Source organism: Onychostruthus taczanowskii, unplaced genomic scaffold (assembly GCF_017590055.1).
Source record: "Onychostruthus taczanowskii isolate IOZ18803 unplaced genomic scaffold, ASM1759005v1 scaffold61, whole genome shotgun sequence".
NCBI lineage: Eukaryota > Metazoa > Chordata > Aves > Passeriformes > Passeridae > Onychostruthus > Onychostruthus taczanowskii.
The window spans coordinates 4,831,991-4,858,546 of record NW_024503790.1 but is presented as its reverse complement, the minus strand read 5'-3'; the positions used below and the strand labels follow the sequence as shown (position 1 = coordinate 4,858,546).

Below are 26,556 nucleotides of genomic sequence, written 5' to 3'. Positions count from 1 at the left end.
AGAGACATCCAAGTAGTTACCCTGGCTTGTGCCCAGCCTCCATCTTGACACAGATAAGGAAAGAATAAAACAGCAGAAATGTAATGAAGGATGACAGAGAGGAGACACAGAGAAGCAGATTTGTTGCACCAGTCAACCCTCATAGTAAGTTACATGCAAGTTAAATATAGAAGTGACCCTTCCCTGGGGAGCCAGACTCATGGACAGCTCACACATGACTCTGCAGCAGCATCTTGGGCCTGTGGCTGGGAGAGATCTTCATTTTTAAATCATTACTGCTCATTTCCAGGGCACTTCTTGCAGTAATGGTTGTCAGAGAATAACAGTCTTCTAAAAGCTGTGCAGGCTTTTGTGCCCACCACTTCTGCTGCCTGTTAATGACAGACACCTAAATTTATGCTACATTCACTAATAGCACCGAGTGCTCAGGCTTTGCTTGCTGCTCTTACCCAGAGCAATGAGCCACCCTGGCAATTGCTCATGTCCTTAAAGCAGCCAGATTAGCACCTTGATAAAGTGGATTCAAAGAAAATCACTGCTCGGGAGTGGACAAAATTTGGACCATTTGGAATATGGAAGAGCAAGGGAAAGAGCTGGCATTAAAAACCCTGCCTCTGGAGCCCATATTTTTGTCTGGGCTGCTACTGCTGTAATCAGCTCCAAGCTCCCAGTTCTAAAATGATGCTCAGCAGTTATCCCTCTGTCAGTACTTCACGAAGAGCCATCCCTAAGAGTATTTTCTTTGAACCTCTGCCCAGCCTGTACTGTGGTATTTGTATCTCTAACTTATTCTGGATGGCTCAGCACAAGCATGTTTTGTGTCACCCTGCTCATTCCTGAGCTTGTCCATGTGCTGAACTGGTAAAAGCTGCCAGGAATCTGTGATTTCTCTTTCCTGTGCTGCCTGAGACCCTGACACCTGAGCAGATAACAAAATATAAAGGTACCTTTGAAATATTTGAAATACTTGATGAATATTTGAAATATCAATAATACCAAACCATGTGTGCAGGTGTCTCTTTGGAATTAATGTGTACTTTATGTGGAAAAAATAAATAGCAAAGGGAACCCACCCACAAGGCAACACATCTCCAAAAATAGAAATGGAAAGATTTATAGAACCTCAAAAACAATCCCTTGGGGTCTCATGACCACCACCAGCACAGAAGTGTCGTGTCTCATCTGCCTCATTCCCTTTGTGCAGGTGTGAAACAGCACAAAGCATTTCCCTCCACGCTCTCCTGTCCTGGCATCTTCCTGCTCCTTGAGGAACACGAGCCACTGTGCAGCATTTGTCCTCAGCAGTTTCCTGGGCAGCTGGTGTTCTCAAAAGAAGAGAAACCACAGAGGTTGTTCAGTGTCACTTGCTGGGATTCCCCCTTCAACTCCACTTGGGAAACTTCTGTTCTAGTACAGCAGCTTCCTGTTTGTGCTGTTCTGAGTGTGTATTCCCAAGGTGGCAAAATTCTCCTGACCTTTTTTATTGCTGGACACAAGGAACAATTTTTTTATCAGAAGATGAACACGCATTCACGTCCCACTTTTACAGGCATTTTTAAACTGCTGCCCTTTTACCTCATTTCATATCCTTGAAGAAGCTTTACCAGGGGATTACAGCAGTCACAGAAAACATTTCTTCTGACAAATCATTACAAGGGCATGAGAAGAAATATCTTTCCATCATAACCTACTTAGAAACCCAAACTCTTCATGTCTTCTTTAACTCTTACAGTCCTTCCCTTACTTTTCTCCCCATCTGAACTGAGTCAGACCTGTGGCTGTTCTTTCCTGGCATCTTCTGAATCTTCTGAATTTGCCTGTGTTGCTGGATCTCTGTTGATTGTGTCAGGTGGGGACTGGCTGGGATTCAGCCCACGTGATGTCACCTGTTCAGGGATGTCATCAAGTTTCTGGTTTGTCCGTGCCACTTGCTTTCCCATTTGAACAGCTTCATCATAGGAAGGTGGCAGGTCCATGGCATAGAGGCTGTAAGCTGGAGGGGACACAGTGTTCTTATCCATATCCACAAATACCAAGGGAATCTGGACACTTGGAGGGTACTGCCATGAGCTGTATGCTGTGAAGAAAAAGAATTAAAAATAAAAATTAAACACCTGCATGGGACACTGAAATATGAAGCGCTAATCCTGCTTTTTTCCAGGAAATTACAGACTTTTGTGTTTTCAGAACAAATGCACTGTATACTAAAGCTGTCCATATAGAGTCACTCCTGTCTTCAGTGTCACTCACTGTCACCCTGATCCCTCCCTTCCCCTCTTGTGCCCACCCTGTGGGGCTGGAAATTGTCCTGGGAGCTCACTGGGAATTCCTGTTCCTGCAGGGGCTGGACACAGCTCCAGGCACAGGCCCAGGAGCAGCGCTCCGTGGAGGAGGTGCCACCAGGATACTCACAGGTCACTGTGCTGTGGGCAGTGCTGTCACTGTCAATGCCAATCACTGGCAGGTCACAAGGGTGCCGAGGGAAGGGCTCCACTGGAAGCCTTTTCTTCCGGCAGCAGAATTTGACACAGCTCGCTGAGACCCCGCAGAGCAGGAGCAGGAACACCAGCAGCAAGATCAGCCTGAAAGAGGGGAAACACCTCCATTCCACTGCTTATGTTTTACTGCTTCTGAACCAGAATATAATTTCACTGAAAATGGTCAGAAGGCAGGCCAAGCCTCCTTGATTCAGTTCTGAATGGGTGCTGGATCCTGGATTAGAAAGTTGGATCACAAACACTATCATGAGTAGAAGAACTACTGCTTGTAAGTACAACCCATTCTGGCTCACAGGTGCAGTAACATTTCACTATTTTTGCTTATTTTCAACTTCTGTGCAGGGAGAATGGCTCTGCTTTCCACAGCAAGAGAGGGTTTGTACTTGGAGGGAAATAGAAAAATGAATTTCCACAAGTCTAGGCTCTCTCTTTATAAATGAGCATGGAAATGATATTATATTAAATTATATTTATGCCTTGAAAACACAATTCTATCTCTAGCTATTGCTTAGGGAAGATAATAATTTAACAATTTACAATGTAGCTAGACTGATATACCTGTGTTTCAGGTTCCCCTCTCCACTGAAACTCCACCTTCCCACCCCTCAGTTTCTCAATCCAGCCCCCTCTTCTCATGGAGGCTTTTAGAAGCCTTCTCAATCTATTTTTGTTAACTGTGTCTTTTTAAACAGCTCTGTGTATCAACCAAAACTGCTCCAGACTGGAGGAGGTGAAGTAATCAACTCCCTCTGTGTGCTGCCACCAAAGCCAATGTAGGGACAGAATGGCAACTGTGAAAACAATGTCAGGGCACCGAGACCACGGGCAAGGTAGGAGATGAATCCTGCTGGGAATCCTCTCTCTCTCTTGTCCCAGTCTGCCCCTCCCAGCAGTGCTCAGCTCTGTGCTCCTGGAGCTCTGAGGGGAAGCTCAGCAGAGGGTGACAGTCCCTGTCCCTGTCCCTGACCCTGTCCCTGTCCCTGTCCCTGTCCCGTAGAAGGGAGTGAGCCGGGCATGGGGCAGGGCCAGGGCCCAGCAAATCCCTGCTGGAAGCTGCCCTGTGAGAAGAGCCAGCAAGGCTCTGGCTATTTAGGAAGAACAAACAAGCCCTGGAGTTCAACTCCAGAGTACTTAGAAGGGAAAGATGACACAGCCTTCAGTGAATGCTGGTCCCCACCTGACACCCAATCTCCCCTGGCCTCATCCAGGCCATTCCTCTGAAAACAGAGAAGCCCTTCCCTGATCCTGTGCTGCTCATCAAAACTTCCAAATGCTGCTGGAAGATTAAAAGCCAACTTACCAGACATACCACAGACTTGTCCAATCAGACATGTTCTGAGGGCATCTGTGAAGGAAGGCAGACGATTCACTCATTTAAATAGTGCATGTAGGACAGGGAATGCACTTCCCTGGGGTGGAAAAGGGAAAGCACTCAGTAAGGGTACAGAGCAAAACCACTTTGGATTGTTCTTCATGGTTGTGCCATTACTCCAGATGAGAACGTGCAAATAATCCCACTGTAAAAGTTGCTTCTGAATCAATAAATCTTTTTATTGAGTGGTGCTTTACTCTTGCTTGGGAGAGAGAATGACTCGTGCAGGATTCCCAAAAAGCCAAATCAGTGTTATTTAAAGGTAACTGTTATTTAAAGGTGCCTCATAGCAGAGGCCTGTCTGCAAATGCTGGTCTGGACAAGTGCTTGTGTCCCCAGATATTTTAACATTATTTTTTCCATAGCTCCAATGCAGCCAGAAATGGCTTTTTATACCTCTAGTGCAGTACAAAAGGAGGAGAACAGCTCCTGTGCCATTTCAGCAGGGTTGTGTGTACTGAACCTCCTGCCATGGATTTCCTGTGCCAGAACAATGGCTCTGACCACAGGACAGCCTCTGCAAACTGCTCAGAAGTGACACCTGGGAGTCGTCTTGGGACAGAACCATTCACCTCAGTCCACAGAGCAAGGGCAGCCAAGTGAAATTTAAAAGTTGCCGACTGTCTTAGAGATCAAAAAAGAAGCTGTAGGGATGGCCACGAGCAAGTCACCGTTCAGGCGTGGGAATGTCACTTGGTCACGGTGGGAAAGGTTTGGGAACAGGCAGTGGTTACTCACCGGGCAGAGTTCTCACGGTTGTTCCCAGAACAGAGCGGTGCCTAGGAAAGGGGGAACCCGGGGCTGGGTCAGCAGGTGGCCAGAGGAGAAGTGCCTCGTCTCCGACCGCCGTGCTCGGGAGGCTCCGGGCTCCGGGCGGTGTCCGGGAGCGCCGGGAGCCGCCTCAAGGACACGCGGCCGGCGCTGAAAGGGGACACCGAGCCCTGGGGCCGGCCCGTGCTGGGCAGCGCAATAAATAACCGGCATCATCCGGGGGGCAGAGCCGCGAGGGGCAGGGCACGGCAGCAGCGGGCAGCAGCGGGCGGGAGCGGGCAGCAGCTCCCTGTCCCTGTCCCTGTCCCTGCCTGCCCAGCCCGGGGGCAGGGCAGGGTACAGGGGGAGAGCTCCGCTTGCAGAGATTTCCCCGGAGCGCTTGGGGACTGCGGGCGTTGCTCTTACAGAGCAGAACCCATCAGGTGTGCAGCCGCTGGACACACCCCGGAGCCTCTGCTGTGTCAGAGGGACTTGAAGGAGAAATAAAGGAATGAGAAACCCAGTATGAAATATATGAGTCAGAAACAAACGTTTAGAAGAGCAGATAATTTCCCCTTCTAAAACCAGCCTTGTTAAAGCACACGAAACACGACTGAAAAGGAATTGACTGCTCTTTAGGATCGGTGTGCTCCAGGCTGTTTAACTGATGTGTCGAACGTTTCAAATGTACAAATTCCTTTTCTCCACCCATTTGTTGTATTCTCCTCCCTGTCCAGCTGAGGAGGGCAGTGATGGAGTGGCTTTGGTGGCGCCTGGTGTCCTGTCAGGGCCAGCCCAGCACAATCCTGGGGCAGCCACTCCATGGGGAGCACCAATGGACACAATGCCTGGGAAGCACCAGGTGATATTCCCTGTATTCCCTATGTTCCCTACTTCTGATTCCTAGAACTGAAAGCCAATGTTTCCAGGCTCAGCAGTGGCATGTGACAAAGTGACTGCAGTGTTTTCCTCCAGCACTGCTCAGGGTCATGGGGCCGTTGCTCATTTAGGGAAACCTGTGCTCATACATGTGAAGAAATAGCTGAAATCACTTCTGGAGAAGCAGAACATGAGTTAATAAATGTGGATGACACCAGTGCTTACTCTCTCACTCTCTGCTTTACAAATGAGCTGGGTTTGCCCTTAAGGATTATGAAGATCATACATGGGGGTGTGAATTGCTCATTAAACCAGAACTGCATCAGTGCCACGAAGTTCATGTTTGCTTTTAGACCCAAATCTGAAAGCACGAGTTTGTATCCAGGGACCCAAGAGTGGTCACAGTTGCAAAACTCAGTTTGAAAGCAGAATGGTCACAAGTGCAGTTAGAGGAGCAGAAAACTTCAACTTCCAGGAAATGAAGAAATACTTCTGAGGTTACATTTTCCATATTGTCCTCACAACAACAGCTCCATTCCTACGGGGGTCCTGTGACATGAAACAGAAACACCAGGTTCCATGTTTAGAGTCGCCTGGCAGTTTTAATGCCCAGTGTGCTACAACTGTGGAAAACCCAGTCTGGAAGCACAGAACTGAACAGGGTTGGTGCCTTTCCAAGAGATGAACTTGCAGGAGCTGTGCTGAGCTCCTGCTGGGCACTGGGACTTGGCACTGATCCATGCCAGGAGAACACACCAGCACTCAGCTCTGCATGCTCAGGGAATTGCTACAGACCTACTCCACCACTTCTGATCAGCTCCATGTGTCTGAGCTACCAGGGAATTGTTTCCATCTTCACTTGTCCCAGTCAATTTTCTGTTCACTGCTGTTGAACATAATACACATTGTACATGAGAGTTGTGGGAGAATCCTCACAGAATTCCTGCATTTTCAGTAAACTGAAGGTGTGCACCTCTGATCATTGCAGGTTTGCATCGTGATGATTCTAACTGTGGTTAGCTGTCAGTGAATGGCAGTGAAACATCCAGGGTTACATTTTGCAGACTCAGTAGCTGTGCTTTTGCTTTTGAAGCTGTAGTAGTGTCCCAGGTGAAGCAGCACAGTGTGCACATATTCCCAAGTGTTCTGCTTTTCCACATCAGATAATTTGTTTTCCCTTCCACATCAGCCTGTGTCTCATTGCCAGAGTGCTGCCCCGTGTGAGAGCTGGCACTTCACACCCTGTGTCCCCAAAGAACAAAGCAATCCAAGAGAGGGAAACCCAATCCTGAGCAGCCATTGTGCCCCCAAGAAGTCAAACACAATCACTTTTGAGGCCCATCTAAAATACCAGGCTTTTCTCTTATGGAAGGAACTGAAACCTGTTCAGATTTCCATAAGTGCTTTACAGACTGTCAGCTGGAGTTTACAGGGAGAGTTTACTTTATTTTCAGTCCTCCAGAAATAACCACCTGTTATCCTGGTCCAACCCTCCCCCGAGAGAACAAACACATACTGAATTTTAAACGTGGAGACTTTGACCAGAGAAACCCAGAACCTTCTGTTCACTTCAATCCTGTGAAAATATTGATCCAAGCTCTCCAGTCCCAGGAATGCAAGTACAGTGGGTGACACCCCTGCTCACCTTCAGCTGCTGGGTACCACTGGTGCCTTCAGCTGGCTGGTGGCAGCTGCTCCTCACTCAGCCTAACCCTGTGAGTGCACCAGTGTCACTGTCTTTACATCATTCTTAGATTTTTTACTCCTTTTCATCCTCTGGATGCTTTTTCTCAGTACCTGACCTCTGAGAAATGGAAGATTCCTAAGACAGGGGTGTTGTTTCCCGGTAGATAATGTTACAGTTATTTTCAGCACTCTGTATGGTTATCATAACCAGAGTCTGGAAACTGATCTGTTGTCAGCCATCACTTTTTGGTTTCCAGGAGTGAAATCTGAAGGATCCTCACACAATGGGTGCCCACAAATGCAGTGCCTGAAGTAGCTCCTCCACTCCCACAAGCTGTGCCTGCTTTGCTTACTGACAACTGCCCTGCCATGAGGTCCCTGCTGAGTGAGCAGAGCTGTGTGCAGCGGTTTTAGTGAGTGCAGTGCTATTTACTCACCCTTTTGGGGCTGCAGGGAGCCAGCACACAAAGCCCATTTTGTGCCCAGCTCCAGGCCCAGCTGTGCCAGCAGCAACACCCAGGGCCTGCAAGGGAGGCAGAGCTGTCCCTGGCTGGCACTGCCACTGCCACCCCCAGCTCCTCCCCAGCCCAGGACACTGGGACAGCTTCAGCATCTGCAGTCTTTAGACTGAAGAGTTAAGTGACTCCACAGGCACTCGATCCATTATTAAATGAGAACACATCTCAATGGATCAAACACTGGCTGGAAAAACAAGGAACCCCCTCTTCACTCCCACAAACCTCCCCTGTCAAAGGGGGAGCCTGGTTAAAATGTTCCTTTCGACAATTGCTTCCCTTCTTGTTCCTGCAGCTCCCAGCTCGTTACCACAGGGACATTTACCAATAATGTTTCTATTTTCTGATTGCATCATCTGAGTCAGGGATTTAACAGCTCCAGGGGCCAAAGGGCAGCACGGAGTGGTGGGGAGGGAACTTTGCCACAGGCTGCCTGTGACTCAGGAAAGAGTGTGATAAGAGATGCACAGGATTATCCTGTGTCTAATGGCTGCTGCCTTCCTGCTCCCTCCATTCTCCAGCTCTGCACTTGCCCTGAACCAGCTGCTGCTTCCTGACACAAGTTCCACCTGCAGGGCACTCTGGCTTCCCCAGAACAGCAGGATGCTGCTCTCACCCAGAATTCAGCAGAAAGCAAATACAGAAATACAAAGTTCCTGGACAGCCAGGATCTCTGGCAAGTGTCTGCCCAGACCCAGGGAACAGCACAGGAATATTCCCCCTTGAGCACATGTCAGCAGGCAGATTTGACTGTACATTGTAAAAGTGACTCCCCAAATGAGTTGGAGGAGGCTTGAATAAGAAACTTTATTCCAGTCTTAGAAAAAGTTAAGGCTTTTCCAAACCTTTTCAGATGCAAAAAGCATCTGAAATTGGATAAAGGTAGAAACTCACCAATGTGGATGTAAATCCTGATGGAATGCCCACCTTTGGGAGACATGGGATTAACAGCAGATGTAGCTGCTGGGGGTCCTCAGTAATTCTTTCTTCTAACACGAGATTATTGTCACAGAGTCAGCTGGAAAGTGAAGCCACTGGCACCAGAGTTTACAGAGAACTTTGGGTGAAACAGAGCAGAAATGTCACACAGCCCTTCCTTCCCACATCCCTTCTGCCCTCACTTATTTGCAGCAACCTCAAAATCTTCCCACGTTCCAGCAGAGATCCAGAGATCTCCCAGTAATGGAACTTCCATTTCCTTTCCATTTGGCTGGATCCCTCAGCCAGTGGGAGCAGCTGCAGACACAACTCTTGCCATGAGCAGGACTCGGTAGGATTCTGTGATGTCACCTTTCACAGTCAGGAGGGCTGACACGAGGGGGGGGTCACTGGTCTGCAGAGAGAACCACACAGAAACCAAGCTGGTCTTTGGGACACGGGAGACACGAGCTGATCACCTCCTAAACTCTGTTTCACATCTCGGTGTTCACGGTACCAGTTACAGCTACAGGTGACGGGTGACAGCCACTGTGCTGGCTCCTCTCTGTCCCCAAGTGATGCTCATGCTGCAGCCAGTGAGGTATGACAGTGACTCAGCATTGTGTCCCCAGAGTGCCACAGAGACTGTCCCCACGTCACAGCCATGGCAGCTGGGCACAGCAGAAGCTCAGAGCTCCCAGACAGGGCTGGAAGGAAACGGATCCTGTCAGCCCCCAGTGAGTGCTCAGGGTTGTGCAAGAGCAGGGGTTACCAAGAGGCACGATGCAGGCTGGATACCTCCTGCCAGGAACTCTGCTGCCTCTTTCTGCTGTGAGGGCAGAAATCTTTTAATTTTGGAACCAGCTACTCATTCTGCCGTCCCACACACGGGGAGTCAATGCCTCCAGTCTCCGTGAATGCCCAAGGAGGTGAATCAGGAAGGGCAATCACAGCCTCATGGAGCTGTTGGGACAGCACATCCAACCTCTACAGGGCAGAAGCAGCAGTGGCAGATACAGGGCAGTGGAAGAAATGGGGCACCCAGCAATGGGGCACCCACCAGGAGCTTTGTGTCACACCCCATCAAGAGCCCGGTGTGACACCCACCAGGAGCCCTGTGTGACACCCCATAAAAAGCCCAGTGTGACACCCCCCAGGAGCCCGTGTGACACCCCCCAGGAGCCCAGTGTGACTCCCCCAGGAGCCCGTGTGACACCCCATAAACAGCCCAGGGTAACACCTCCCAGAAGCCCAGTGTGACCCCCCCCAGGAGCCCAGTGTGACTCCCCCAGGAGCCCGTGTGACACCCCATAAACAGCCCAGGGTAACACCTCCCAGAAGCCCAGTGTGACCCCCCCCAGGAGCCCAGTGTGACTCCCCCAGGAGCCCGTGTGACACCCCATAAACAGCCCAGGGTAACACCTCCCAGAAGCCCAGTGTGACCCCCCCCAGGAGCCCAGTGTGACTCCCCCAGGAGCCCGTGTGACACCCCATAAACAGCCCAGTGTAACACCTCCCAGAGCCCAGTGTGACACCCCCCAGGAGCCCAGTGTGACACCCCCCAGGAGCCTGTGTGACACCCCATAAAAAGCCCAGTGTGACACCCCCCAGGAGCCCAGTGTGACACCCCCCAGGAGCCCGTGTGACTCCCCCAGGAGCCCGTGTGACAGCGGTGTCGCAGCCTCACCTGCAGGTCGGCAGGTGGCACCCACGAGACGCCGACGCGCCGGAGCTGCCCGCGCTGCAGGGCTCCCCGCGGCCCGGCCAGCTCGAAGCCCGCCCGCTGCAGCTCCGGGCCGCCGTCCAGGCTGAACTCCACGGCCTGGCACGGACACACGGCACTGGCACACCGGGCACAGCGGCTGCCCTGCCCGAACTGCCCCTTGAAACTGCAGATACCCACTGAGACATTCACTGTGTCACCTTGGCACCAAATACTCCATTAAAATAACTGGACTGTAATTCAGTTCTGGGCTCGAAATCCCATATTCGAGAATTGAGGAAGCAAACTGCTAATTAAGTTGGTTGCTGACTTAGTATGATAATGCAATTCCTTATATTAGCCCCTGAAAAATAAGCTTTTCAAACACCGTGCTTCTATGATATAAAATTTATCACAAATGCTGAAAGCTGCTTTTTTAATTTATAAATGTGTGAATTTTGGACAGAAGGAACGAGCAGCCCTTTGCAGACTGTCAGGATCCCATACAGCCCCTGGCACAAAGCTGCAGGTTTTATTTCCCTCACCTTCTTGGCTGCCAGCTGAGGACTCTGAATGGCCCCCACGGTGATCTCAGCCCGGGCTGGCTCTGCTGAGCCCTCCACGAACTCCAGGAGCAGGAGAAGGGACCTCACTGCTTCTTGTGGCCCTAAACAAACAGCAGCCAGGTCAACTCTGAGACAGTCAAAACTGAGCCTGTGGCATTTGGAACCAACACAAACTGCACCAGGATGGCTCAAAACAAAGTGATGTGGCAAAGCAGGAGTTGGCACAGACAAAGAGATCTTTTCACAGAGTTAGAGAGGAATTAAGGAAAAGGAGTTTGGATAATTTGCAATTGCAAACTGCAATTATTACTTGTTTATCAAGTTCCAGGCTCATTTTCTAGCCCATGGCACATACCTCTGTGTATTTTATTCCTACTTATGTGTGTGTGCTTGGACTTATTTACAGCTCAGGAGACAGGAGCTGTTTGCATCCTGTGTCTGAACACAGATCCTGTCCCAAGAAATTAAGGAAGAGTAACTTCAAATCCCCAGAAGTTTCATAACAGGACAAACAGGAAAATCCAGGATATGTGATTTTATATTAAATAATTTCTTAAACATTTAATACACCTCAGAGAGTGGCAGAAAGCAAATGGATCTTAATTCTTCACAGTAGTATTACATTATAATAATTTTTTCAAAGAAGCTGCAGAGAAGATCATCATTAAGACAAAACTACATTCAAATGAAGATGAAAACTTTCCTTATGAGAAAGTTTTGAGGTATTTTTGTGTATTATGAATATATGCCGTAACTTAATGCTTATTTTTTCAGATTCTGGAAAAATTGTCTTTAATTTCCTTTTTTCTTAAAGGAAGAGGAACATTCCCATGTCTGATCCCTCCCTGTTCCACAATAAACACTGGTGGCACTTTACCTCTTTCCAGAGGTGAGGTCACAGCCAGGGACTCCACGGGCACGTCCAGGGGCACTCCCCCCTCCACAAACATGGGGTGATCCCGGGCTGCACCCTTCAGCTGGATCTCGTGGGCTGTTTGCTGGGTGAGACAGGAAGTCCTGGATGCAGGTGACAGCTCGGGTCACCTGAGTGACGCTGGCACCAGAGCCAGCAGCAACAGGAAATTGTAGCATCACCTCCCACGTGAACGATCCCAATGATCCCAATGCTGGAGTTCTGCACCTGCCCCTGGGCTTGCCCACTCTGGCACTGCTGTTTTAAACAACCTGGGAAATATGTCTCAGGAAGGCACTGGACAAACGATTTACACACAAGCCACTAAAAGAGACAAAATTTTCTGTGGCCAAACTTGGATCAAGTGCCCGTCCACCCTCAGCTTATCCCGCCGTGCATTCCTACCTGCAGTCAACCCCACAGCTCTCGCTCAGCCCAGCTTTGCAGTGCTGCTGCTGGGCATTAGTGGTCACTCTGCACCAACTTTTGGTGTCCTGGCAGGGGCCCAGGGCTGCCCGCGGCGCGGCCACCTGCGCATCCGGCCGGAGCATCCCAGGGCAGCTCCGCAGATGGAGCCTGGCACCGAGCGGCTGCAAGAGCAGCTCCCTCCTGCTCCTGCTCCTGCTCCTGCTCCTGCTCCTGCCCCTGCTCCTGCTCCTGCTCCTGCAGGGCCGTGCTGGGCAGGTGGAGCTCCCCTCTCCCCTCTGCTCTGCCATTAAATGCTCCCTGCAGGAGCCCCTTGGAGCCGTGCTCAGCCCCTGTCCCCTCCTGACCCCGCCGTGGGGTGACGGTGACAGGGATGGACCCACGTCACTGGTTTTATCAGTTAATAACTGAATATCTAAACGTGAAAAATGTCAGAGGGTCCCAAATGTGCCCTTTCCTCCCTACATCAGTTCATCCAATATTTAGACTGTTTTCATCATCCTGATTGTCTCACCTTGCCAAAGAGCAGAACCTTGAGACGGTCGGAGTAGTAGAGACTTTCATGGTCAGGACTGAAAGTAACCACAAAATCCTGGCTCATCCCAGCCTCAATTTTTCCTTCTGTTGGAGAGACACTGAACACACTGAAGCCATTATAGTTCTGTGTTCCTGGTAAATAAAAATGAGGATACAGATAAGAAAGGAGGACATTTTACTTCTTCACAAATTTAAAACCCATTTAGTTTTTGTTGGGACAGCAAATAAATAAGAGCTGATACATGGCTTTGCAGCAAAACAGGGTGTTAGGAACACCAGATAAATCCATCCACCCATCAGTTTGATGCATTAATCTCCAGAGGAACTGAAGCATCACCAACCCTTCCTATATTCTGACATGTTTTTACACATCTGGACATCTTTAAATGTAATCTTTAGTAGGCAATTACTGTGTGGGTTTATTTAGATTTAAACACTAATATCTCCTTACTTGTGGGTATTTGCTCAGGCTGCATAAAGTTACAGCTCCCCATATTGAAAGAATTACTACAGCTCCTACTGGGGAGCAAAATGAACTCTTTAATTTCAGGGCTGTGACGCCCCATGTCTGACAGCTGTGTGTTGTCAGAGGACACAGCTACGCTGCTTTACACCTCCTGAGTCTTTAGCAGAGGAAAAAGAGGCAAGAATAAAAGAAAGTTTACCAACAATCTCTGTTCTCTGCAGAGAGGATGTGAGAAAGGAGGGAATTTTCTGCCGGTCTCTGTCCCGCGTTGGTGAGAGCGACTCCAGTTGAACAGAGAACAGCAGGGTCAGGCTGGAAGTGTTCTTTATCTGGGGACATTCATTCACACAACAGCATTTGCATGAAGGAAATTGATTCTCAGGCCTGAAAGGTCCATAGTTTGCAAAGTGGCTGAATTGATTTTGCTGCATTAGTGCAGCTCTGAGTCCCCAGCTGCCACCAGAGGCACAACCAGTGCTGCCCATAACGTGCCACACCAACCCCCACTCTGCATCAGATACTGGGCTCTGATTATTGACACATTGGACAAAATCTGGGAGGAGACAGTTGGTGTTGTCTTCCTCCTCACAGCAGGAACTGCTGCTGTGCTCTGCAGTTCAGCACAGAGGCCTTACCTGGACTGTGGCAGTCACCGTGTCCCTGGCCATGACGTATCCCATGTCCAGCACCTCTCCCACGGAGCACTCAGTGCTTGGCACCACCCCGTGCCCAGAGAGGTGGAGGCTGAGGTTGGTCTTGGCCACTTGGATGTCCAGAGTTTCCAAGAACTGCCCAGAGGGTGCCTGGGTTAGTCCATGTGCTCAGGGAACCCCCACCCCTCCAGCTGAGCCCTCCCAAAGGACCATCCCCAAACTGAGACAGGATCCAAATGTTGGGACAGGGAACAAAGGTTTTTCCTGTTGCTAACACGTGTGTGTCACAGCCCTCATGTCTCTCCTCCTTTCCCCCACTGCTCTTGTATCTTTTACTCACCCATTTATCCTCACTTGGACAAAAAGAGATGATGAGGGGTTTATTTTCACCTGGCTCAAGTGTTCCAACTGCTCTGACCAACAGGAAGGGGCCATTGGGATTCAGAACTGAGAACCCCAGCTGAAACAGTGCAACTCAAGGAAAAAAGTTCATAAAGATTGGGGAAAAAAGATATGAGAACAGATTCTACATATTGTTTACATGTCTTTGGTCTGAACTGAGCATCTATAAGCCTTTGAGAGATCAATAACTAGAGAGAGAAGATGAGCTGGTGCTTTAGTGTCCAGCAGTTCCTCCTGCAGAGACAGAGCCTGATTAAGCAGAGGCTGAAGGCTGAGCTCACGTGCTCCAGACAAGGATACTTCCAGCTTCCCTGGGGAGATGTTTTCTATTGTAATTCTCTTCATCATTCTGTGGCCTGCAAGGAATGAAAACACTTCCCAAAGTGAGGATGCTCATCCCTCCCATTCCTCCCCCTTACTTGTGCTCCTGCCTGAGCCAGACTCATCCCAGGCCTATGGCTAAGGCACCACTCAAAGCTCAGCAAAATGCTTTCAGATTGGGCCAGTCACTTCTGGAGCCTCCAGGTCCTTGTTTGGGGATCAGATCTGCTCTTCCATGGGCCTCAGCTGGCCAGAGGCTCCTTGTTTTCCACCTAAATACCCACTAAGGGCTAATTTCTATCCTGACTTTTGAAAATGCAAAGCTGCTGGGAAGAACTCACTATCAGAGAGAAATAACTCCAAACCAAATTCAAACTCCATACCTACAGAAACATCCCCAAAATCAGCCACGTTGATCCCGGAGTCAGAGGTGATCAGAACAGGTGGGGCCACAGCAGGGCAGTGCAGCTCCAGGTACAAGGTGTTGTGAGGGCTGCAGAGAGAGCAAAGGCAGCTGGGGAATAAAAGGACAGAGCTCTGGGACCACAGACACAACAACAACTGCCAGGGATCTGCTGTCACAGGAAGTGACAGCACAGGGCTCGGTGACCGACTGTGCCTGAGCAGAGATGAGCTACAGCTGCCTCAAAGTTTTCACACAATTATTCCTTCAGCTGCTTTGATATTCATGTGTTTGATTCTTATCCAACTGGTGGGCTGGGAGCATGAGTTTCTACCACTGAGCTATGAAGTAATTAAGAGCAAAAAACAAATTTCTCCCCCAAGTGAATAAATCAGCAAGCCCACCTTTTCCCCCTCACATCTCTGGGGGATCCAAGTGCACCCACCTGCAGGTTAAGTTCCCAGAGCCCTCCTCTCCACTGGCATGGCCACTTGCAACAGAGCATGGGATGATGTATTTGTTAAAACTCCCTCTGAAACTCCTTGTCAGGAAAGCCTGGGCTGCCCTATAAGCATCAGAACTAGAGAATACAGGAATAGGAATTATCTCAGTGAGTGAGAGAGCAAAAAAAAAAATCAAATAAATATCTGCTGAGCTATTTGTGATTATTGTTTCTTAGTCACACATTCAAATTTGAATGTAACAGTGAAATTAAATGACTGTCAGTAATGGACCCACCCTATAAAGTGCTTGGCTTTTGTTGCCAAAAGAGAATATAAATGAAAAACCCAGATAACAAATGTTACACTACAGATTGCAAAAGCCTCAAGACAATTTCCTTTGGTTGAATACATCAAGTATTTCAGTGTCTTCCAGTACTTCTACATGATTTCAATGACATGTAAACACACAGGATCACATTCCTCTAATGCAGTCTGTAGGCAATACTTCTAAAATAGGGATTTTATTTTTACAATCTCTGCTGAAAGTGTTTAAAAATTATAATTAATGGATTGCAATGAACATGGGATTTTAGTAAAAGATGTCAAAACATCCAGTACAGCCAAATGCCTGTTGCTTCAGTATGTATTTACTTCCAAATACTGACAAATTCCTGAGACTGGGCAGAAGGGTGGCTCTGAGAAGCTGAATTACCTGCTGCACAAGGGCCCTCAAGTACCAGATTTTGCATGTGAGTCTCCCAAGCTCCAGGCAGCAATGCTGTTGATGCTGACTCTCCCTGAGGTGCTCACACTGCACAGGGACTGCTTCAAATGCACATTTCCCAGCAGCATTTCACTGCCAGCACTGATGCTGACCATGACCAATGTGCTGGACTGTGTAAGCCCTCAAATTAAAAATGGAAATTACTCTCTGCCATGGATTTGGGCCATCAGCTGGTTCTGGTAGATCTGTTCACAAGAGGTTTTTTGAGTAGTTTCTGTCGGTCCCCAGGTTGAGCTTTGCAGTTGCCCTTTCCATAAATCCCGTGTTGGCTCAGCCCCATCCCCCCACAGCCCCAGCTCCTGCTCCCTGACAGATTCTTTGAAGTCTTCAATCCTTCTGATGCATAAAGGGATTCTTTGCCTCACATGAGAGGGTACAGCTGTGTGGCTCACAAGCAGCACTAATTTTGGAAACAGCCTCTGCAACACAGCTGAAGCTGTTCCCTCTCCAGTTTGCTTTCTTGTCTACCTACAGCTTTAGTAGATTTATTAAACTACTTCTAAGAGAATGCTGTCTGTGTAGTACAAGATGATTCTGTTGACTTACTCAGGCTTTAACTCTTCGGGTTTTGGCTCTTTAGGGCTGTGTAGAGAAGCCAGGCTTTTCCTGCTTCCAGTCTTTCCTCTGGAGATGGAAATGCTCAATTTTTTTTGCTCTTTCTTTGAATCTTTCTTCTTTTTGCCCGTTGGAGACTGAGGGGGATCACTGGAAATCTGACCAAGACAGGAGTGAGCAAAGACACAGAGCAAGGAGGTGACACAGAGCAGGGGACAGGGGACACCAGGATGATGGTGACAGCCCACAGACACAGTAGCTACTACAGACAAATTTCCAATAGTGTAAAGTTCAAAAATTAGGTTGAAATGGACATATTTTACTCCCTCTTAGAATAAGAGGTCTCCTCTTGGAGCAGATGAGTCTCTATATCATGGGAATTTTACCTGTTTATCTCATAATCCAAGACAACCACAGGTGCTCACATAAATTAATTGACCTAGGGGTTGCATATAAATTCCATGGATGCTGTAAATCTTCAGGAAGTTTAGAAGCTTTTTCTTTCTTTCTTTCTTTCTTTTTTTTTTAAAGAGTATTTCAGTTGGCATTTTCAATAAAACCCTATAGGAATACTTTAGAAATTGTGAGCATGAAATTAAATTATTGCTCAGTGAACAGGCCACACACTGAGTGCACAGTCCCACTCATCCTTCACAGGCAGGTCCCCCACGGACCACAAGCTTGGGCTTCATTAATATGCAAAGAATTTTATGATAAAAATACCATCCAGAGAAACAAATATCTGGAAGTGCCAGACCAGCAGCATGTGCTGTTCTTAGCATTCCTTACTTGTGCTCCTGCCTCTGGCACAGCTGCTGTGCTGAGCCTCCGTGCTGCCTCCTCCCTGATTTGCTGATCCCACAGCGCCGGGCTGAAGGACACTCGGATGGAGCTTTTCTGGGAATGTCAGAGCACACACAGGAGTGAGGGCACAGCTCAGCCCCCAGGCACGTGGGACACCTACAGAGCTCAACAGGAGCACACAGACAAAAAGATCTTTTCACAGAGTTAGGGAGAAATTAAGGAAATGGAGGGTTTGGATAATTTGTAGTTGCAAAGTGCAATTGTTACTTGTTTATCAAGTTCCAGGCTGGTTTTCTAGCCCATGGCACACACTTCTGTGTACTTTATTCCTGCTTATGTGTGTGTGCTTGGACTTATTTACACAATTCACACAAGTGCACTTCTGCTTGGAGGGAAGCACAGCATCCTCAGGGTAAGGGCACTTGCAGCTCTTTTGGATGTCCAGGATGTTACAGTGGGCTGGGTTTACGTGGGCAATACTTTTGATATTTAAACATTCTTCACATAAATCACAGTGACAACACTGGGGACAGAACACTCCCATAAGGCATTAGCCAGATTTGGTGCTTAACCCTCCTGTCTGATTTAAAACATTCTTTCAAACAATACAAAACATTCCAGCTATTCTAACAACTGATGTTTTGAGCTGTGTTTACAAGTGACAGCCTTTGTAAGGATGCAGATGATCAAAGATCTGTCAGAACAGCTGACAATTAAAGTGAATTTACCTGCCCAGGCAGCACAGTTCCCACAGAAGGTGCAATGGTCACAGGGCAGTCCTGGGGCACGTGGAATTCAAAGGAAGTGGGGCCAACTGGGACAGGGCTCCCACTGCCAATCCGTGGGACAGGCTGGGAGAGGGGGCTCCCATCCACGTGGGAATTGAGCACTTCCAGAGTGGCTGAAGACACCGAGTTCAGGGCTGTAGCAGCAAACTGAACCAAGGAATGAGACAATTCAAGAGGTGGGTGGACTCCAACTGCTTTGCATGACAGCTTGAATTGTCTAAAAATAAACACATGATAAATTGTCTCAGCATAAAATAGTGTCTTAATCAGCCCGGAAAATAGGGAGCTAATCCTGTAGTCCCTATTTAAGCAGAATTTCAAGCTTGCAATGGGAATTTTGCCTAAAGATGAACAATAATACTATCTATTTTTAATGCACAATTGGCCAGAGTCCCTGCTTGAATTCTTCCTCTGTGAACTTCTGGAAATACATCCAGTCAAATCAAAGTTTATGCCATCATTACTGCAGTAGCAATGGCTTAAAGCATAGAGCATTTTTACAAAAAAGAATTCCTTCAGTAGTTGTGCTGAAAAAGCAGCAGAGCAGGATGAGGGTCTGGAGCTTTGGTGTGGGACAAGGATGAACTTGAGAAGGGCTGGGAAAAGTCATCTCAGTGAAGACAGATGTGAAAACCAAAGATGAAACCAAGAGGCACTGAGCAACTCTTGCAAGTGGAGAATTCCCACCTGCCTCAGGTGCTTGTCCCAGCCTCACCTCGCCAAGGCAGGCAGGGATTCAGTTTCTGAGCTGGGTTAACAGGGGGAGCCCAGTGACATTCAGATTTTAGCTTCCCTGCTCTCCATCCATTAACACACCTGTTGATCTCTGTCCTGCAGGTGAGCTCAAAGCTGTACTCTTTTGCCTTGGTGGCTTTAAAGATTATGTCCAGTGTCAGGCTTTCCAGGGGAAGAATAGTTCCAAATCCATCGTTGGGTTGAACTTCAACAAACTTCAAAATGGCAGGATAAGAAATTAGTGTCAGGCTTTCCAGGGGAAGAATAGTTCCAAATCCATCGTTGGGTTGAACTTCAACAAACTTCAAAATGGCAGAATAAGAAATTAGTTAAATTATCAGTTTACTAATAAATTAAAACAAGACATTACTGGCGAGATTTAAAAAAAAAAAAAATTGTTATTAAATGTGGAACTGTCAGGAAAAGAGAAACCTTCCAGGGAGAAGTTTTTGTCTGAGTCAGTGTCCAGAGTCTGAGGGGCAGATTTCTCATTTCAAAGTAACTCAAAAGGAATTAAATCCATTAAGTCAGATTTCAGGAGAATCCCTTCCCCAGCTTCTTCCCATCTGTGGAATTCACCTTGCTCTAATGCTTATTCACTCTTCATAGAATACTGAATGAAATATGATAAAAATCTCAGCAGTTGGCCCATGCCTTTGAGAGCTGATTCCTGTCTGAGGCAGGGTCAGGAGCAGTTCCACACCCACAGCTGTGCAGTGGTTTGTGCTTGAGCTGAAGATGGTTCTAGAAAGTCTCCCCAGCACACTTCAAGCTCTTCAGGAAACACATGCTGGGAAGTAAAGCTTTCATGAAGCTCAAGTTAACAATTTCTTTTAGCTACTCCTTGATTTTAATCCCTAAGCCAGCAGAGAACAGGACAATGCCCAATTAACTGCCAGGTTCCTCCAGCCCACATGAACCCAGCAGCTCCTGTGATTAAATTTGTGCTTCCACATCTTCCAATCACTCAGAAAGTGCCCAGGCGTGGCTTGGGATGGTTCCCAAGGAGCACTTTAAAGGGAAGCCTTTGGGCATTTGGTGCAAAGTGGGCACATTCCTCAGCCACAGCCCCAAGCCTGTTTTATTTAGGGGTAAAAGTGTCCCAAGTGTTCTCTTGGGAGATCTCTTGGTGTAAAAACCCAGGAATTCTGACAGAAAAAGGTGAGGAACAGGAAAATCTCCTCCCAGGGGGTTGCACTGCGTGGCAAATGCAGACGTGTCACCCAGGGAGATTCACACACTCCAGGACAGAACTCCACAGGAGCAGGATTCCCACGGGGCTGCAAGAACCAGTCATGATTTATTTACACTCACACTGAACACGTTCCCATGACACTGAAATCTATTTTGACAGCAGAGGGGGTGTGTGTGGGATAAGTCCATACCTCTGGCAGTCCCACAAATCCAAACTCCTGTGGCAAGATGGATTTGTTTGTTAGGGTGACATTTGCCTGCACAGCTTCATAGATCGTGCAGTATCCAAAGCTGATCTCTGCTGGGCTGATTTCCAAATCAGAAGTAGTAACAATGGCATGGACAGTAAAATTAACTTTTTTAGCCTGAAACAAATGCAAGAGAACAGGATAAAAACCTCCATCTGTGGGCTGTAAGGACAGGATTTAAATGAAATGTCATCCAAAAGGAAAAGTGCAAGAAAAAGTTACTCTGTTCCTTGACAGTATCATGAGATCATCACTGAGAAAGGATTTCTCCTGTATTGCAAATATGAGACAAGAAAAAATTATCAAATCTGTATCAACACTTCAAGCATCTTTTACTATTATCACAGAGCCTCAATTAGTAAAGAACTAATCTAGAATTAGGTATCATTAAGTGAAAATTCACTAAAATAATTTACATAAATTGTCAGTCTGATTATCAGCATCATAAAAATCCCTGACCTTGTCCATGATCAGGATTGTCACTGGGGCCTCCAGGATTCCTGTCTCTGCATTGAAATAGCTCCCTGCATCTTCAGGAAGGGACAGCCTGAAAACCCAAAAGTACAAATCCAGTCAGTGCCATTTAAAACATTCTGACTATTTTCTCACTAAGGGGAATAATGAACTTTTGATGGATTATTTATGAACAGAAAGAAAAACAAAGTGAATCCTGTTACTTAAGGTCTGAAAGTTTTATTATTCACAGCTTTTAGTCTTCATTTAATTGCCCTCAAATTGGAGGATTCACCTGGTTAAGTATCAAGTCCAGTTCTTCACTGAAGGGAATTCTCATTAAAATTCTGCTTGCAAGATAAATTCAAATATTAGAGAAAATGGAAAAAAGAATGGTGGAAGAAAATGCCAATCAAAAAAGAGTGACCTGTGAAGTCCCACCTCCTGACCAAGGGAAAGAAGATGCAGTCAGGTCAAGAATATTCTGGATTTGTCCCAGATTTCCTTCAGCCTGGCACCCCCTGGCAATGCTCTGAGCAGGAGGGCATGGGCTGCAAGGCAGAGATGTCAGAATGATTGACCTTGTACAGCTATATTGGATTTTTTTGGTTTTTAAAGACAGGATTTTGGACACACACAGGATTTTAAGGGCGGTCACAGAGGTCAGCATCCATTTATCCTTTTTTTTTAAATGCCAGCCAGTCATTTAAAATTCTGAAAAATTAAAAGCTTATTCTCTAATCAGAATATAAACCCTGTGCATCTCTGCTGCAGCCCCAGCACGCCACCAACCCAGCCAAGGCAGTGGCTCCCTCTGGCCACTGAGGCTGATGATCAGCCTGAGGCAGAACCACTTTGTATCCCAAATCAGAGATATAAAATGAACAAACCTGGAGCCCAGCAGTGCCTGATTACCAACCAGCCTTAGAATTTATAAGGAACATGCAGGTTTTCTGTAGGTGAAGCATCTTGCTGTCACGAGCTCCATTCCAGAGCTTCAAGCCAAGACAATACAAACCTGGAGCATTTTTAGCTCTGCTGCTCTATTTATATCTCAGAGCACCAGAGTGAGTTGCTTCCTCTTCTTGGGTCTCCACAGTGCTCATGTTCTACTACTACTCATGGAATTGCATGCAACTCTTTAATGTATTGTTAAAGAATAAAAATAACACCCACTCAGTCACCATGGTGATCCAAAATCTTGCTGTTATTTTGCAGTGAGGTTGATGTTCAAAGATGTTGGGAAGTTCTTTACAAATAGAACTGAGCAAGGGAGGAGTAGAGCATCAGCTTTCACTTTGTCACAGGACATCTGAATAGCAGAAGAAATTAATTTCATAATAATCCAGAGGGGGAAGAAAATACTTATAACTGCATGGACACAGGGATGGACTCTAAATTAGCTGCTGTACCTTGGGGAAAAGGTCCTGGAATCCTTCAGAAAGTTCTATGAAAACGGCACAATTAAAGAGAAACACAAAAGACAAATCAGATTTAGGCTGCCAGTACCTGCAGGACTAGTTCCAAATGCAGGGAACTACAGGATGTGGTGTTTGGGAATTCTGAAAGGCAGCAGAGTAGAGAACTTGCCTTCAACTAAGCAGGAAATGTTGGCTTCAAGCTCCCAGAAGCTGGGTTTGGGAGCACCTGCCCAAGAATGTCTGTGTGCACAGAACACTCAGGAGAAGTTCCCAAGCCTTCAGGCAGCTCCCTGCTCCCTCAGCACTGCTGAGTGGGGGCTTCTTTTCCCTCTGGTGTCACTTGTAACACAGCTGCTCTATTAATAGAGCTCCTGGTGCCAGCTCACTGCGAGCCCTCACGGAAATGTGTCACTGGCTCAGTGCTTCCCCTCAGCTCCCAGCACTCCCCCTGCATCAGGTCTTTAAAATGAGCTGTACCCTCAAACAGCCAGATACTTATTTCGTGTGTCAGAAATGCCTTAATCTCAGCAAATCTCCTTTCTGAAGCTTCTCCATTTTTAAAGGAAGATTAAGGTTCTAAATGCAAGCTCTGCCTCCATCCCCTGGGAGAGGGTAACGGTTTCTCGCAGCAGCTCAAGTTCAGGAACTGGAATATGTCACCATGTTACTGTTGTTGGAATCTGATGGGATTTGAGATGCTGCAAGAACTGTAAATACTCTGAGTTCTCTGAATACAACCCTGGTGAAAATTTTGCAGTCAGGATGGAATCCAGAGGTGCTGAGCACATCTGTGAGAATCCAAACACGTTCACAGGACTAAGAACCCACATCAAAGAAGCAGCAGGTTTGTAGCAGCAGTCAAAGCCATAGACACTGAATTCCATATGTCATTAATTATTTTTTGAGAAGAAATATCCTGCTAAATTCTTTAGGATGGCAATGATGAGGTAAATAAAATGAACAGTGGCTGATGTGAGCTCTGGTATTTAAATTTTTAGAAACTGAAATTGTTTCCTATCCTGAGCTATGTTTGTATTTGTGTATGTTTTGTAAAATGGAGAAGCAAAACTTGTTGGGATAAAGCTTTTAGCATCAGATGTTATATAAAACACCATGTGAAATTCATTCAATACCTTCATCATTTGGAGAAAAACGTACCTGGGGAGGAGAGAAATGGACAGGAAGCCCAAGCACTCTCACCTTAATTAGCAAGCACAGGAGTTCTTGTCCAGAAATTATTCAATCAGTGATCCATGAAGCAGCCACCTGCCTCAAAAACCTCCCTCCCGGACAGGAATAGCTTCGCACAGAACGGGAGCTCGGAGTGTCACAGCGCTGCTGTCACCACAGGGGGGACATTGCCTCACAGCCCTGGCAGCCAAGCTCATTTCCTCCTGGAGCATCTGGCAGCTCCCAGGGGGACAGGGGGGAGACCAGACCTGCACTGCAGCAGCACTGTGAGGTCCAGCCTGGACAGCAGGAGGGAACAACAACCTGCTCAGCTTTTCCACTGACACCAGCTGAAATCCTGACAGATTAGACTTGGGTTAATGTTGGTTACCTGGGCAGGAACTTGAGCTGTGCACTGAAGGACGACTGGGCCTGGATGTAGCCTGTTTTTGGAAGCAGCTCCATGTGCTTGCTCAATTCTCTGCACACCTCAAACTTCAAACGCAGCGTGGTGGTTGCTCTGCAAACACATCAGACGCGTTTGGGTGGCTTTGAGGCCACTTCAGCGACTCTGGAGGCTGAGCCCTCCTGCCCCCACCCCTGCATTGTAATCAGAACAATCCCAAGCTTCCTTTGAAAATGATGGGCATGGAAAACTGCCACGGCAAACTCACACAGTTGTGTTCTCTTTTAAGTACAGAAAACAAGGCTTGGAAGTTCTGCAACAAACCCAGCTGTAGCAAACAGTGCACAAACTGATCCAAAGAGAACTGTCAGAGCTCAGCACAGCTCAGTCAGGTCAGGGGCAGTCAAAGCCAAGCTATTGTGAAATACCAGCTGATTATTTGCTCCTAACATACACTGGCTCTATCAGGATCAATAGGATGACTGAACCTTGGTGATTTCTTTGAACAGATGTAACCTGTCCTCCTGCAGACCTGGAAGTCACAGCGTGGCTGAGCTGGTGCTGCCAGCTCCTCTGCTAAGCCTTGGGATCAATTTGCCCTGGGAATGGCACATTGGAAGCCAGGAATCCTCTGCCTGTCTATGAATTCTGGCCCTATCACAGCACAGCAACAGCCATGGATCATCCCCTGCTTTGGAATTTTATGCCTAAGTGCAAAATTGCCGAGCAATTTACAAATATTTCAGCTTGTCATTCTCCTTCCCCTGGACTGGTTTCCAAGCTGTCAGGCCAGATGGTCTCCTCTAAATCAACAGCTACAGCAAGTGGGGCTGGGAGCCTGCAATGATTTCTGACTGTTGACAATCTAAGAGAATTATATACTACTTCATTAAATCAGTGCAGATTATAACCTGCCGAAGAAATTACTTTTTAAAATTATTTATATTGAACACAATTCTGATGAGACACTTTCATCCTTTATGCTGCTTATTTTTGCTGCCTGATTACCAGGGTCTTCTTGACCAGACAAAAACCCAAACAACTAAAACCCAGAACGAAACCAATGTTAGCAATATTTTACTATTCACCAGAGCTTGCTGGGACATTCCAGTTCCAGAGGTATCTGACTCACTTGGAAACTTTATTTTCCCCTTGTGCTACAGCCTACAAGTCACAGCCAGTGGATACAGGCAGGTTGCAGGAGGAATCCTCCTGTAACATCAAGGGAAGTGTCAGGAGTTCCTGGAGGGAGAATCTGCTCGGGCCACAACAGAAGGAGAAATCAATCCACTTTTGCAGGATAAAAAGTTGACACATGGTATTCCTGCACATGAAATACACTGAATTTCAGCCCACCTGACTGTATAACAGGAAATTTTTCCTAATTATGGAAACTGGGTGCCTTGACCTACCAAGGTGCTAAGGACAGGCTACTACATATTAAGCGCTCTTAATTTAGTGAAACTTGGCAAAGGATCAGCAGGATTTTCCCCCCAGTTAAGAAGTTTTGCCCTAAGCAATTTGACAGCTTCTATCTTTGAGATCCCCTTGAACTTTTAAGTTTCATTAGGAGAGTTATTCTGCTTCTATACTTGTAAGTTTTATCCCTGGGTTATCTAGACCAAGTAAAATCACTTACATAACAACTTGTGCTTGTCATATCTGTAAGCTGAATTTCTGAGATAACAGCTTTACTCATTTCTTTCCAACTGTGAAGAATCTCTGCAGTCTGTAATTCTGGTAAGAGGTTTAGAATGGATGCCTTCCATAGAACCAATCTCTCCCCCACCCTCCCACAAGCCCACCCCAATCCTATTGAAATAGACTCTAAGAAATGCAAATTGTTAAAATAAGAATTCCATAGTGACTGCATTAGGTGGAGGGAAGACACCCAGCACCTGAAGACAATTAAATGTTCCCATAACTACTTTTAATAGCAGGAAATCTCCAGAAGCCAAGGAGCTGGAATATTCCCTTTACAACACAGTGCAAATAGAACCAGTCCTCAGATGTGACTGACTTGGACTCTGAAACACCCAGATATTTTTCCCCTGTCAATCATTGTCTGTTCATTCTGTGTAGTCAGAGGGATCTGTCCTTCCAGTGGAGACCTTAATGCCTCCATGGGTCAGGAAAAGCTGCACCTTCCCCATATTAGAGTGAATGCAAAAGGACTGACATGATTTATCCAGCATCTAACTCCAGGTCTGGAAAGACTCTTGTGAAACTGGCTTGCAGATCCTAAGTCCTCCCAGGACTTTAATTGAATGCAAAATAGCTGAGAAACAACAAAATATTTTTACATAAAATTCCCTGGCTGAATCAACCCAATGTACACTTAATTTTAAATACACTTATCTCTCTAAACGTTTAGTGTGCAAATTCCACGTGAGGAAACTGTGGATTTGCTGTTCCCTAGGGGCTTCACAGCTCTCCCAAAGAACAGGAACAGCACTGGGAATCTGGCAGGGGTGGGGAGGTGTGTGGCTACCTCATAGCAAGGGCTGGTGTTGGGAGTCTGGCTTAGCACAATGCCCAAATTTTCCAG

At 47.1% G+C, this 26,556-nt stretch overlaps 2 protein-coding genes across 3 annotated transcripts in view; both read right to left on the bottom strand.

Annotated features, from left to right (window-relative positions):
• Positions 1–1,015: 1,015 nt before the first annotated feature.
• TMEM52 (transmembrane protein 52) lies at positions 1,016–4,902 on the bottom strand. Of its 2 annotated transcripts, none has more exons than XM_041419719.1 (4): positions 4,609–4,902; positions 3,799–3,907; positions 2,413–2,582; positions 1,016–2,077 (listed from the first exon to the last, which is right to left on the bottom strand). In XM_041419719.1, exons 2-4 carry the CDS (start codon positions 3,870–3,872, stop codon positions 1,767–1,769), a joined length of 555 nt encoding a protein of 184 aa, XP_041275653.1. In that variant the 5' UTR covers positions 3,873–3,907; positions 4,609–4,902; the 3' UTR covers positions 1,016–1,766. The 2 variants fall into 2 exon arrangements, with proteins under 2 accessions (XP_041275653.1, XP_041275654.1); XM_041419720.1 differs by having other exon boundaries at positions 3,799–3,843; positions 4,609–4,757.
• Positions 4,903–8,919: 4,017 nt separating this feature from the next.
• The window catches only part of CFAP74 (cilia and flagella associated protein 74), a 35,922-nt gene continuing 18,285 nt past the window's right edge, over positions 8,920–26,556 (bottom strand). The window contains exons 22-39 of the mRNA XM_041419843.1: positions 23,994–24,122; positions 21,018–21,105; positions 20,502–20,675; positions 19,198–19,331; positions 18,322–18,598; positions 17,579–17,686; positions 16,781–16,947; positions 15,453–15,587; positions 14,988–15,097; positions 14,584–14,639; positions 14,222–14,341; positions 13,864–14,016; positions 13,428–13,557; positions 12,740–12,894; positions 11,764–11,884; positions 10,866–10,987; positions 10,306–10,440; positions 8,920–9,033 (exon numbers count right to left, since the gene is read on the bottom strand). Of these exons, the coding sequence (XP_041275777.1) occupies positions 8,920–9,033; positions 10,306–10,440; positions 10,866–10,987; positions 11,764–11,884; positions 12,740–12,894; positions 13,428–13,557; positions 13,864–14,016; positions 14,222–14,341; positions 14,584–14,639; positions 14,988–15,097; positions 15,453–15,587; positions 16,781–16,947; positions 17,579–17,686; positions 18,322–18,598; positions 19,198–19,331; positions 20,502–20,675; positions 21,018–21,105; positions 23,994–24,122 (2,428 nt within the window). The remainder of the gene's footprint in view (positions 9,034–10,305; positions 10,441–10,865; positions 10,988–11,763; positions 11,885–12,739; positions 12,895–13,427; positions 13,558–13,863; positions 14,017–14,221; positions 14,342–14,583; positions 14,640–14,987; positions 15,098–15,452; positions 15,588–16,780; positions 16,948–17,578; positions 17,687–18,321; positions 18,599–19,197; positions 19,332–20,501; positions 20,676–21,017; positions 21,106–23,993; positions 24,123–26,556) is intronic.